We start from the raw sequence: 12,632 nt of genomic DNA on the forward strand, positions 1-12,632 counted from the left end.
AACCAACAGGGATGCGTGTTGGGGCCCCTGGGGGGGGGGGGGGGGGAGGTGGCGGTGCTGGCCAGGGCACCAACAGTGTCAGCGCACATCTGTTTCTCCCCCAGTGACCACAGCCCCTGGCGGTGCAGCCAGTGGCCTGAAGTACCACCTCGGCCTGAGTCACTGGCCACACCCACGAGGCTGCTCTAGGCCCCTGGCTGACCCTTCCATTGCTGGTCGGGCCTGCTGTGCACTGACTCTGGGGGAGGGGGGGTGGCGGATGGAAGGTGACCCAGCCATCAGAGAGAGAATCAGGACATCCTGAGCCCAGGACAGAGGCCATCCTCCTGGCCCAGCCACAGGCACGGAGGACCCCAAAGCCCAGGCAGACTCCAGCTTCTAAAACAGCCACTCGCAAGCCTGGGGCCGGCAAGCCACCACGGCACCCCGAAGCTCCGGGGTTAGGGTGGGAAGGGCGAGGCTTTCTCTGTCTGAAGAAGCGAGGTCACAGGGTCACTCCAAGCTCATGCTCCCCAACTGCTGCTGCTGCTCAGGTCCTCCCCCTTCCTCCTCCACTCCCCTCTTCCTCCCCCTCCTTTTCCTCCTTCTACCCCCTCCTACCTCCCTCCTCCTGCTCCCCTCCTCCTCCACCCCCCTCTTCCTCCCACTCCTCCTTCTCTTCCCTCAGAGCCACAGCTGCTCCCCACTCTGCCCTGACGCCATTCCTCTGGGGGCCTTGGACTAAGAGTTATGGCTCCTTGAGCCAGACTTGACCAGGGAGGCAGCCTGAGGGAGAGCAGGCGTGTGCGTGCGCGTGTGTGCAGGGAGGGGTAAGAACCCCAACTACGCCGGCCCCTCCCTTTCTCACTGCACATCCAGAAGCTCCCGGGGGGGGGGGGGTGCCCAGGACAGAACTGGGGGAGACCTAGGAAAGGGAGCTGCAGTCAGCACCCCTTGTCCTTCTCAGCAGAGAAATTCCACGAGGAGGGAGGACGGTAAGGCCAGCTGTCCGCTGGAAGTCTCCCCGGGGCCTGGAGCGTGTCCACTGGAACCATTCCCACCGTCCGAGGGCCACCCCGGCTGTGTTATTCTTGGGTGGTGATATTTCCCCACGTCCGAAGCCACATTTCTCTCCAGCACCGACAGAGCCTCCCCCGGCCCCTGCGGCCCTGCCTGGCTCTCGGGCCCTGCTTCTCACACCCGAGCCCGGGGCCCCGGGACCCACGCCCCAGGAGACGGGTGGAAGAGCAAAAGCTGGTGCCAGAGCCTCTGGGCCGCTGGGACTCGCAGGGTCCCACTGGTTTATAAATGCAGCCGGGGCCCCAGCCCCTCTGCCCATCACCACGTTTATAAAGCACAGCGACCCAGAGCAGGTCCGCCCCACCCAGCACCCCTGTCTGTGGGACTCTGCCTGGTGACCCCCCCGCCCCCCGAGGTGACCCACAAGCAGCCGCCCCAGGTGGGGTCTGCGGAGGCAGAATGAGGTGCTGAATTCCGGACAGAACATCCCTGCCCTGGCTCGGAGCAGCCGGCCGCCCTCCCCCACCACCAGCAAGCAGGACGTGGGACACACCAGAAACCACAGCATCGCCCGCGGGGCTAGCCGGCAGCAGCTGGATGGCAGCAGAGGGGACGTGCCGTCTCCCCCGTACTGGGCAGGAAGCGAAGGGGAGCTCTCCGATGGAACAGACCTAGTGCCTTTGCTCCGCTAAAACGACCGGCTTAATTCCGGGAGGCCGCAGAGTGGCTGACACCAAGGCCCTGCATTCAATTCCTGGCCCTGCTACCTCCCGGTGGAGCGATCGTGCCCAGTTGTTTTAACTTTCTGAGCCTCTGTTTGTCCAGAGGAAGAGCTGGCAAAGATAGGCAGGCGGGAAGCGAGGAGGACCCTGCTGTGTGTACGAGGGTGTGGCAGCCACCAGAGTCGCCAGTGCAACGGGGACACCTAGGGACTCAGATTCTGAGATGCAGAGCCTCGCCAGCTGTCACCCAACTCAAGGAGCCTCAGGCGGTGGGAGAGGGTGCCAGGCCCTCCAGCCCCACCAGTGTGGCCACAGGAGAGGAGCCCGCAGAAGCCTGCCACCTCGGAAGGCATGAATGCAGGGGCCTGGGGTCGAGATCCCCGCAGCGGTGACCTCAGTGACGGATGGTCTGGAGGGAGCTCCATGTCATGGAGCCGCACAGCTTCCTGCTGGTGCTGATCTCCCGGAACCCCTGCTCCACGGACGTCCTTCTCACCTCGTCCCTCTCGGGAAGCCTCCCCAGCCAGACCCTGTCCAGGAAAGAACTCAGGTTCTTTCAAGTTCTGGCTCTGCCGCTTGGAGGCTGTGTGACACCCAGGCCATATAAACCTGCTGACTCCACGCTCCTCACCCGTAAAGTATCGACACTACTTCTTACCTCACCAGATACCGACGCAGGATGCCACGCACACCTTAGCCCACTGAGTAAGGCAACCTCATGGAGAGGGTGTCCACATCCCGTTCATTTACACACCAGGAAACAAGAGCCAGAGACCTTATAACTTGCTCAAGGTCAGAGCGCTAGTACCTGGCTGAGCTGGGACCCGAACCCAGGCCTATGATTCCATAAATCCATCATCCATCCATCCATCCATCCTTGTGTGTGCGGCTCGCTGTATGCAGACACGGGGCATTAAACACTGAACAAGACACAGTCCCTGTCCCAGGGAGCTTGTATCTGGCCTGAGAGGCACATTTCAAAGGTGGCAGTGCCGCGGAGGTGGTAAGAGGACAGGGGGACGGACAGTAACTGGGGCGGGATGGAGGTGGGATGCCTGACGTCGGCAGGCCAGGGAAAGTCGGTCTGAGAATGTCTAAGAGATGAGGAGGCAGCAGCCATCGGAGAGCCAGGCCCAGGAGGTGCAACGTCCCCGAGGCAGGACCGACCGCGTGGCACAGTCCCCGTGCAGGGCGCATGCACAGAAGCCGGGGATGCAGGTGGGCCCCAATGGGCAGGCCCTGGGGCCGTGCTAGGAAGCGTGGATGTTTTTTCCTAAGTTCAGTGAGAGCTACTGGCTGATTCCAAGCAGGAGGCGCAGTGTGACGCGACGTACAATTCTGAAAGGTCCCGTGGCCTGAGTTGGTAGCCACAGCGGGACATGGCCCCACATGGTGCTGGGTCAAGCGCCTGTCGTGGCCTCAGACACACTGTGGCGCTTGCTAGAGGGGCTCTCCCTCATCTCCCCCTTCCACTACCCTTAGCATCCCAGCACTGTGGTCCTGAGCAAATGACGTCACCTGCGGACAGGCTTACTTTGGCCCTGTCTCTCCCAGTGCCCGACACACAGTAGGTACGCAAAAAAGGCCAGACATTGGACGGATGGATACCTGTGAAAACAACTGCAAGTTCACGGGGCCCAAGGCAGGGAAATCAGGGGTCTTGGGCCCACACTTACGGTCTTGGGGGGCGGGAGGTCCGGGAGACTCTTCTGAGGGGCCGTGGCGTGCTGGCGGGGCTCCCCGTTGGCCAGTGGGCTCCGCTCCTCCGGCGCTGTGGGCAGCAAGCAGAAGCTCCGGTGAGGGGTGCCAGCCTCCAGCCTCGTAGCAGGCCCTCATTACCCAGGAATGCCTGCTCACATGCCCCCGGAGTGCCGTTTGAGCAGGTGTTCATTACCCAGGCAGCCAGGGCTGCAGCCAAGGTTGTTTCCCCTCCAAGAATAGGGCGCAGCGGTGCCCCCGCCACAGATTCCTCAGGAGGAGCTGGTTTGGGGTCTGGCAGGCTCTGCACCCTCGCCTCCACCTGCCCCGTGTCAAAAATGGCCTGGCCGCAGAGCCCCAGCGCCCAGGGGAGCTGCCCTGTGGTCGCTATATTAAGCCACGCTGGGCTCCGACCCTGTGATTACAGCTCTTTCCTTCCCACAGTTTAGTGGGAAGGCCAGTGGCCCCAGGCAAGTGGCTGCTTCCATGACGGTGGGTGCTGCTGAGCCCGGGCCTGGCCATGGGCAGGAGGTGGAAAAGCCACACTGAAGAACTTGACCACCAACCCCCCACCCCCACACCCGCCATGTGCTTTTAAGGGAAAGGAACCCAAGGCTCATGAACAACCAATGGTGTCTGACCATTTCGGTCGGCAGCCCAGGCAGCCCTGGGACAGACAGGTGCAGGCAGGTCTGACATCGAGGCTTTTTGGTAGCTGATGTTTGGAGCTAAGATCTGAATAGGACAAAGGGCTTTGGGGTGCTGTGTTTCTGCCTCTCTCTAAGCCTCTGCCTTTGGGTAACAGGAGTTGGGAGATGGGCTTCTAACCCTCTCTCGTCTACAACTAGGCAGCCTGCAAACCTCCGATCTCCCTGGGGTCTGCCAGCTCTACTCCTGAGGTTTTCAAAGAGAAGTGGGGAGCAGACCTGAGCAGAGACTCAGACAGCCCGGAAGATAAAACATCCTGCTCAAGAGAACGCCTGTGAAAAAGCCTTTACTATTAAGGCAGTTGCTGACATCACCATTTCCTCCCCCCTGCCCTGCCCCCACCCCGACACACACATAACATCCAGACGTCTATCAAAGGACAGAAAGCCGGAACCTTGGGATCAGCACCCTCCACAGCTGCCTTCTGAAAGCATCTGAATTATAACTTCCTATTCCTGGGACAATGCTGGGAAAAGCTGAGAGGTTTTAGGAACAGATTCCTTAACCACGAGGGGGGACGCGAGACCTTTAAGAGGCAAGGAGGTGGCCCGATGAAACTTCCCAAAATACATCAACCCAAAATACCATCCACCAAAATGTGACTCTCAAAAATATCTCCCCCAGGCCTGTCTGTGGTGCTGGCTGGGAGGACGGAGAGCTGGAACGTGACCAAGGTTCACACCTTCCCCTCTGCTGGGAGCCGGCCAGGGCATCGGCAGCCCCAGCCTCGTACCTTTGTCTTGGGACTCGGCATTCTGTGGCTTGTTGACCGTCACTTTGTTCATGTAAATGTACTCCTCATCAGAACCTGCGGGGAGAGGATGGAAGTTCATGTGGTTCCGTGAAGGGAAAGGGCTCCCAGAGAGAAACGGTGTCCCCTAGAGACACTGTCATCTGCTTGGTTCCAGGAAAGACTCACAATATTTTGAGTTGACCAAAAGAGTCCAACATAAACAAGGAAATGCCACGTTGCTGACTATTAGTTTACAGTTAGGGTACAGACGTCTTAAGGGGAAAGGCACCCACATCTCAAAGATTTACACCTCATATTCCACTCACCAGAGATTGCTCTGGGTTTCCTAGCATTTCATTTACGTTGTAGAATGGTTCCTATCAGTCATTCTCACTCTAGTCTGAATTACTTGCCTGGGCTGACCAGAACAATGTCTATGTAGAAGATAGGTCACATTGAGGATCTGAAAGTTTAGCTCCCAGGCCTCTAGGTGGGGTATCAATGTGGGGGGGGTCTAAGAAATCCAAAGCATGCGCTCTGGGTTTAGAGGGGTACATGTGCAGGGAATTGGCAATGGTGCACTTCCAGCTACCTGCTCTACCCTGCAGATTGTACCTTGCAGCAGCATATCCCTTCTCCTCCTTTAGAATCATTTCTGTGCAGGTTGCCACTTCCCCAGTGCCTGCCTGCGCAGAGAAAGGCTGGTCTCCTAACACTTGCTCAGCTGCTAACACCCAAGGACCCTTTCTCCAGGCGCCTGCACAGGAAGCTCATCCTGGTGTTTCTCCTCTTACAAACCCTCCGGCATTTTTTTCGAGCCTCTTAATTTGCATTTCCTAGAGACTGTGGCTGATAAATTCCAGTGGTTGGAGACCCTGTTACTGAGCCAAAGAACCCAATTCAAACCCCTGGCAAAGGAGGCAGTTCCGTGCCAGTCAATTCCTCGCCACAGACCGCGTAGACTCCAGCCAACAGGCCCGGGAAAACAGTCCTGAGAACTCAGAGGAGCAAGAGGAGGATGCAACTGATGCGTCCTCCACCATCGGTCCGTGGACGGCCAGCTCGGTGCACAGCCCTGCCAGGACCGGTCAGCCACACCACCCCTGTCCCAAGGGCTGCAGGAGCTCATGGAGGGAACTATGAGGTCCCCACACAGTGAGCTACAACCGGCCTGTCTCCACCTACCGAGGTCCAGAGGGGCTGGGTCAGTACCTTCTGCAGAGCATGTGCAGGGGGAAAGGGCTCTGCAGCGGGGGGGGGGGGGGGGGGGGCCGGAGATGCTTTGCCATGAATAGTGTAATTCTGGGCAAAACACCTAACCAGTGTGGCCTTGGCTTTCTTACCCGCATCGTATGGAAAACAATCATGATGAAAAATATTGCCTCTTTCTACTTAACTGTGAAGTTCAAGAGAACGAAACTCAAATATTAGGAAATTTGAAAAAGGAAGGTAATCTTATAACTGATGAAGATTAAAAATGGCAGCCTCGCCCAGCTGGTGTGACTCAGTGGTTGAGTGTTAACCTATGAACCAGGAGGTCACGGTTCGGTGCCTGGTCAGGGCACATGCCCAGGTTGTGGGCTTGATCTCCAGTGTGGGGCGTGTAGGAGGCAGCCGACCAATGATTCTCTCTCACCACTGATGTTCCTATTTCTCTCTCCCCCTCACTTCCGCTCTGAAATAAATTAAAAAAATACGTATTTTTTTAAAAAATGCCAGCCCAAGATATGGGCACTAACACACAGTCTCAATAGTGGGAAAATGGTGAAACAAACAAACCATGGCACATCAACATACACAACAGCATGTTGCCTGTGACCATAAACGAATGACTGAATAGAGTGGGAATCGGCACAACTACTGGGAAGTGATTTTGGAGGATAATTTAATTGTACGTGTTCCTATTCTTTGACCCAGCATGTCCAACGCCAGAAATTTCTCCTGGAGACAAACTCCAGCATGTAAACATAATCTAATTGAGGATGTTCACTGCAGTACTGTATGAGGTTTCTTAAAAAAACAAAAAACTTAAATGCTCACTAATAGGAGACCATTTGAACAATACTGTTCATCCATGATGCTACCCAACAGTGAAAAATGAAGCAGGTCTAGGACAGCCAAGATGTACAGTTAAAGGGTCACATTTCAGAAGGGAAAAGCCATATGAACTGCCAGCACGTGGAAATGCGCACTGACAGTGATTATAAATGTAAAAACACTGTAAAGCCAAATACAGAGGCAGGTCCCAACCACAGGATATCCAGGGGACCCTGATAAAGATCACCAAAGGAATCTAAGGAACATAAATCATGCCTAATGTTCATTTTTCATTTCTTTCTCTTTTTTTTTTTTCATCTTGTTGACTACGCCCACACTGCCACACGAAGAAATAAAAGGCAAAATACCTTTATTGTTTTAACTGTTGGCATTCTGAGCAGGTGCTTCCTCTGAGAGGGAGACTCATAAGCTCCAGAGAAAACTCGCATAGTCCGCCCTGCCCCCCTCCCCCGCGCCCCCAAGGGCTGTGTGTCTCCCACCTCAGGCACCCTGCGGGCCGTGGTCCAGTAGGTCCTTATTCTCAGAGGGTTGCTAATCCAGGGCCATCCAGGTTGGCAAGGAGGAATCTCCCAGGACCACCTGCAATCCTGGGAAAAGCCCAGTGAATGGGGCCCTCCCAGGGGAGGTTGCTGAGCTGTCCTGTGGCCAGGGACCAGCTGCCCAGGGAGGGAGGACTCTCTTCTTCATTCCCAGATGTGCACCCAACTCCAGCGCTAATCTAGGTGCGGGGACACTGTCTCTGCCTTTGGGGACCCAAAGTCTGTGGGGCGGAGGGCGTAGACCCAAATGGAGGAGTTAACAGGCGTATGGAAATAACAAGAGCCCGACGGGGTGGTTGGAAGGAGCGCCCTCCTGCCCTGAGCCCACGTGTGCTTCCTGGGGGAGGGAGCCTGCCTGTAGAGGGTGGTCCTTCCCCGGGAACGGGGTGAAGGGTGGGGAGGAGAGACATGGACCCTCTTTGCTGCAGTTGGATAGACAGAACATCTGAAGCTCTTCCTAGCAGAGGGGCAACCCTGAAACTTCCCTACAGTCCCTGAGCGGGATTCTCGGGGGGGGGGGGGGGGGCGGGGGGGGGGCTGGGCCCTCACTGGTAAAGGCAGGAACAAACAGCAGGCCGCAATATATAGACCTCGCCATGCAGATAAAAAGCAAAGTTAGTAGAGAATTTGTGTTGCAGAAAGAAAGCAAAAGATGGAAAATTCCACCTGAAAAGTGTCAAACCCATGAGAAACAACAGCTCAGCCAGCGTCGGCCACAGGCTGTCTCAGCCATCAGCCGCCTCTACCTCCACGCTCCGTCGGGCTGAGCTCATTTTCTGGAGGATGCACGGTGAGGCTGAAAGCAAGACGGGTGATGCAGTTTCGGGGGGCTTTGGATTCTGTCCCGTGCGGTCCAGGTTAATCTGGCACCGTGGGGCTGGAGGAAAGCACAGTGGTAGGCGCACCTGCCCAGGCCTGCCCGGGCACCACGGCCACGGGCCTCACGCAAGTGACGTCCCAAGCCTCGGGTCCCTTGTTGGTAAGATGGGGACAACAACAACTCCCTCGCTGACTTGGGAAGGGAACTGGATGATAGAGACCATGACATTGTATAGGCTGAGCACAGTGCTGGAACCCGGTCAATGCATAAAAAATGTTAGCTGCCGTTATAACCACTCTGTGGTCAAGAGGATGTGCCAACAGGACCAGAGGGGAGTTTTCAGGGGCTCTTAGTAGTGACTGTCACAACCTTAAGACTAGAAGGGGCTACCACAGGCCTCGGTGAGGCTGTGCACCTGTATTATTAGCAGCCGGAGTGGCGCTCTGGGGTGCGTCGCACTGGGAGGCCGTGGGATCTCAGCAGCCTCCTGCAGGCCTGCGAGCTGCAGAGACCAGGTGGGAACACGCAAAGATCAAGTGTGAAACCAAGGCCACCCTACTGCAAGGGCCACAGCACATTACACCAACACGGGGACCGCCCCCCCCCCCCCACCGGGGCTCTGCGAGAGTGGTCAGAGCCAAGCACCAGGGTTCAGACCCCATCACAGAGGTGCTTTCCAGTTCCCACCAGAGATTCTACATCCCTGCACATTCTCAGGTCAGAGCACACAGCGATGGGCTGGGAAGTGTGCTGTTTCCAGGTTCCGCTGATGGCCCTAGCCAGTTAGCTTAGTGGATGGAGCATCAGCTCCCAGTAGGGAGCATGCAGGAGGCAGCCAATCGGTGATTCTCCCTCATCATTGATGTTTCTCTCTCTCTCTCTCTCTCTCTCTCTCTCTCTCTCTCTCTCTCCCTCCCTCCCTCCCCCCCCTTCCTCTCTGAAATCAATAAAAAATCCTATATAAGAAAAGGCTAATATGCAAATTGACCGAATGGTGGAACGACTGGTTGCTATGACGTGCGCGGGCCTAAGCCAGCAGTCAGACATCCCCTGAGGGCTCCCGCACTGCGAGAGGGTGCAGGCTGGGCTGAGGGATGCCCCGCCCCCCAGTGCACAAATTTTGTGCACCGGGCCTCTAGTAATAATAATAATAAAAGATCCACTGATGCCCAGCCGGCATGGCTCAGTGATTGAGCATTGACCTATGGACCAGGAGGTCACAGTTCGATTCCCGGTCAGGGCACATGCCCAGGTTGTGGGCTCGATCCCCAGTGTGGGGCATGCAGGAGGCAGCCGATCAGTGATTCTCTCTCATTACTGATGTTTCTATCTCTCCCTCTGCCTCCCTCTCTGAAATCAATACCAAAAAAAATAAAAAATAAAAAAAATAATAAATAAATCAAAATTAAATAAATAAAAGATCCTCTTGCAGGTGATTCATGCCTCTCTACCTCACCTGCTCTGTGATGTGGCTTTCCCATCTGCCATTCCCACCTTTGATGTGTGGCTGACCAGCACTCGGGCAGGCCGGCAGACGCTCACTACAAAGCCAGGAGCCTGGGAACCAGGGGCTGGCCTGGAGCCCAAAGACCGAGCGGCTCAAGGAGAACGCCTCTGATGACAGGCGGAGGGAGCCAGGACTGTTTCACCGGGAGAGCAAGCTGCCGGGCAGGTAGCAACATGTTCAGCTTTACGACGTCTCTGTAATTCAGAGAACAGAAACTAGTTCCACTGGGAAGAAAGAAGAGGGAAAGGGACCGTGGCGTGTGGCCTGGCAGGTTCAGGTTGGACGGAGGGAGAACTTCCTGACTCTGAGCAGGTGCACGCCCCCGGCCTGGCACGGATGAAGGCTGCTCCTGCCGCGAGGCAGATGGAGGACGCGCCCTCTGATGGCCCCTCTCTGTCCCCGAACATCACTTCCGATCCTCAAGCGCCCGAGATCAAAATAAACTCAGCTCAACTGTTATGACTTCACACGAAGGCTTTTCTATTTAAAAAAAAAAAAAAAAAGACAATCGGAATGTGCTAGAAACAAAACCATGTGTCCATAAGAAGACGCGTCCAAGAACGTTCAGAGCGGCCTTATTCACGATGGTCCCAATGTGTGCAACCGGAATGTCCACCACCGAGTGACTGGAGCAGCAGATGGTGGCATCGGCGCAGAAGGAAACACCCCTCAGCCACGAAAGGGAGAAACGGCTGCCACGCCCCAGCGCGTGGATGAATCTCCCGAGCAAAAGAGGCCAGACATGATGTGCACACTGAACCATGCCGTTCACATGAAGCTCAAGGGCGGGCAACGCTGACCTATGGTGGGAGAAATCCAGACCGTGGTTGCCATGGTGTCGGGGAGGGGGCGTTCCCTGGGAAGGGGCAAGAAAGAACTTTCTGGGATGACAGGAATATTCTGTGCCTTGTTTTGGGTGGTCGGGACACAGATAGTAGACAACTGTCAAAACCCAACCAATTGCGTACTTAGGATCTGTGTGTGTGCTTGGTCGTGTGTTAACACGGACCTCAGTAAAAAATGAAGAAACTATGAACTCAGCATTCTGTGATTTGCAAATTCTTAAAACTGTGTTTTCCCATTTTCTCTCGGGCTGTATGACACAGGGGCAAGTTATTTAAACTCTCCTGGCCTCAGTTTCCGCCTCTGGCATCACAGCCAACCTCAGAGGACTGTCTTGAAGATGAAACAAGTTAATATGTGTGCAAGAGGGAAGCCCTCAATGAAGCCTCCGCTATTATTACAAGACTTTATTATCCCTGCTCTACTTTCAACCAGTAAGGAAAAGTGCTTTGAAAACACTCTGTTGAAAACCTCACTCGTGGCTGATGTGTTGAGTGGTTGGAGATTTCTGGGCTCCCATTCAAGTCACATCCCTCCTCCACTGTTGTTGTGGGCTGGACTGTGTTTCCTCCAAATGCATATGTTAAATCCTAGCCTTCAGGAGCTCAGAGGAGGGCTGACCTTGGAGAAGGGGTCTTGAAAGAGGTGATTAGCGTTAAATGAGGCCACTGGCGTGGGCTGACCTTATAAGAAGGGAGATTTGGACACAGACAAGCACAGAGGGAACACAGTATAAAGACCGAGGGAGTAGGCAGCCATCTACAAGCCAAGGAGAGAGGCCTCCCAAGGAACCAAATCTGGAGACACGTCGATCTCAGGGGTTTGGCCTCCAGGACTGTAAGGAAACATATGTCTGCTGTTTAAGCCACCCAGTCTGTGAAACTTCATTATGGTAGCCCTCGTCAATACAACCACCATCTGTCCATTCCCACCGGGACCTCTCCCAGGCCCTGGGCCTCACTTACTGCTGCTTTTGATGTACAGGCGGAGGAGCTCGGCCAGACCACTCTTCCTCTCCACGGCTGTGCTGCTCAGGCTCTCCTGGTCCAGGATCTTGAGGAAGTCCTCCAGCTCCGTCAGCAGCTGCTCCAGGGCTAGAGAAGAGAACAGAAGAAGCCTTTACAGTGGCTGCCTTCTTAAAGGCCTAGCTCTGACACACACAGACCCCACCCACCCCTGGGCCCTGCAGCATCTCACCATGAACTCTCTGGTCCCAAGGGGAGGGGTTTGGGGTAAGGCCTGGCAGCATGTGGGATGCCCAGTGCCAGGGTCTTGGGGAGAGGAAAACAGGCTCTCAGCCAACGATGCAGGTCTACCATTTGCTGGAGTGACAGTGGCCGAGAGGGTCCAAGCAAGCCCATAAGACCATGAGAATTTGGAAACAGAATGTCCTTCCTAGATAAAGGCCAATTAAAATAGCTCAGCATCTAGAGAATTTGAACACAGATCAAACCCGTAACCATCAGAAGCAGTGCTATGGTTGACCAGTTGTTCATTCTTTCCCCCAGGATGGGGAAACACAGAATCACTCCAAGGAGATGACACAGTGATCCCTCTGTCCCTGCAGAAATATGGATGGCCCATCAAAAGCCACGCGTAACAAATAAACCCTTCCCTTGAGTTTCTCAGTGATCGGGCCACCTCAGTTGTCACCAAGTCCAGCATCCCCCTCCAGGAGGGTCCTGGTCCCATGGATCCAGTTATCAGTACATCTCCCTCAAGGGCCACCGCCATCGAAGCACTCATCATTTCCCAGCTGGAAGCACCTTGCAGAAATGCTAGTACAGAGGGCAACAGTCTAGGACAGTGATGGCGAACCTATGACACGCGTGTCAGAGGTGACACGCAAACTCATTTTTTTGGTTGAGTTTTCTTTGTTAAATGGCATTTAAATATATAAAATAAATATCAAAAATATAAATCTTTGTTTTACTATGGTTGCAAATATCAAAAAATTTCTATATGTGACACGGCACCAGAGTTAAGTTAGGGTTTTTCAAAATGC

General features: G+C 55.2%; 1 protein-coding gene across 4 annotated transcripts in view; it reads right to left on the reverse strand.

Annotated features, from left to right (window-relative positions):
* The window catches only part of AFAP1L2 (actin filament associated protein 1 like 2), an 86,315-nt gene that overhangs the window by 22,702 nt on the left and 50,981 nt on the right, over positions 1-12,632 (reverse strand). For 3 of the 4 annotated variants that reach the window (XM_081104415.1, XM_081104413.1, XM_081104414.1), the window contains exons 2-4: positions 11,593-11,721; positions 4,861-4,935; positions 3,398-3,492 (exon numbers count right to left, since the gene is read on the reverse strand). In XM_081104415.1, coding sequence (XP_080960541.1) covers positions 3,398-3,492; positions 4,861-4,935; positions 11,593-11,721 — 299 coding nt within the window. Of the gene's footprint in view, positions 1-3,397; positions 3,493-4,860; positions 4,936-11,592; positions 11,722-12,632 lie in introns of those variants that run through there. The other variant, XM_081104416.1, reaches the window with a different exon arrangement.

Source organism: Myotis nattereri (genome assembly GCF_964212035.1).
Source record: "Myotis nattereri genome assembly, chromosome: 13".
In the NCBI taxonomy this organism is placed as follows: Eukaryota; Metazoa; Chordata; class Mammalia; order Chiroptera; family Vespertilionidae; genus Myotis; species Myotis nattereri.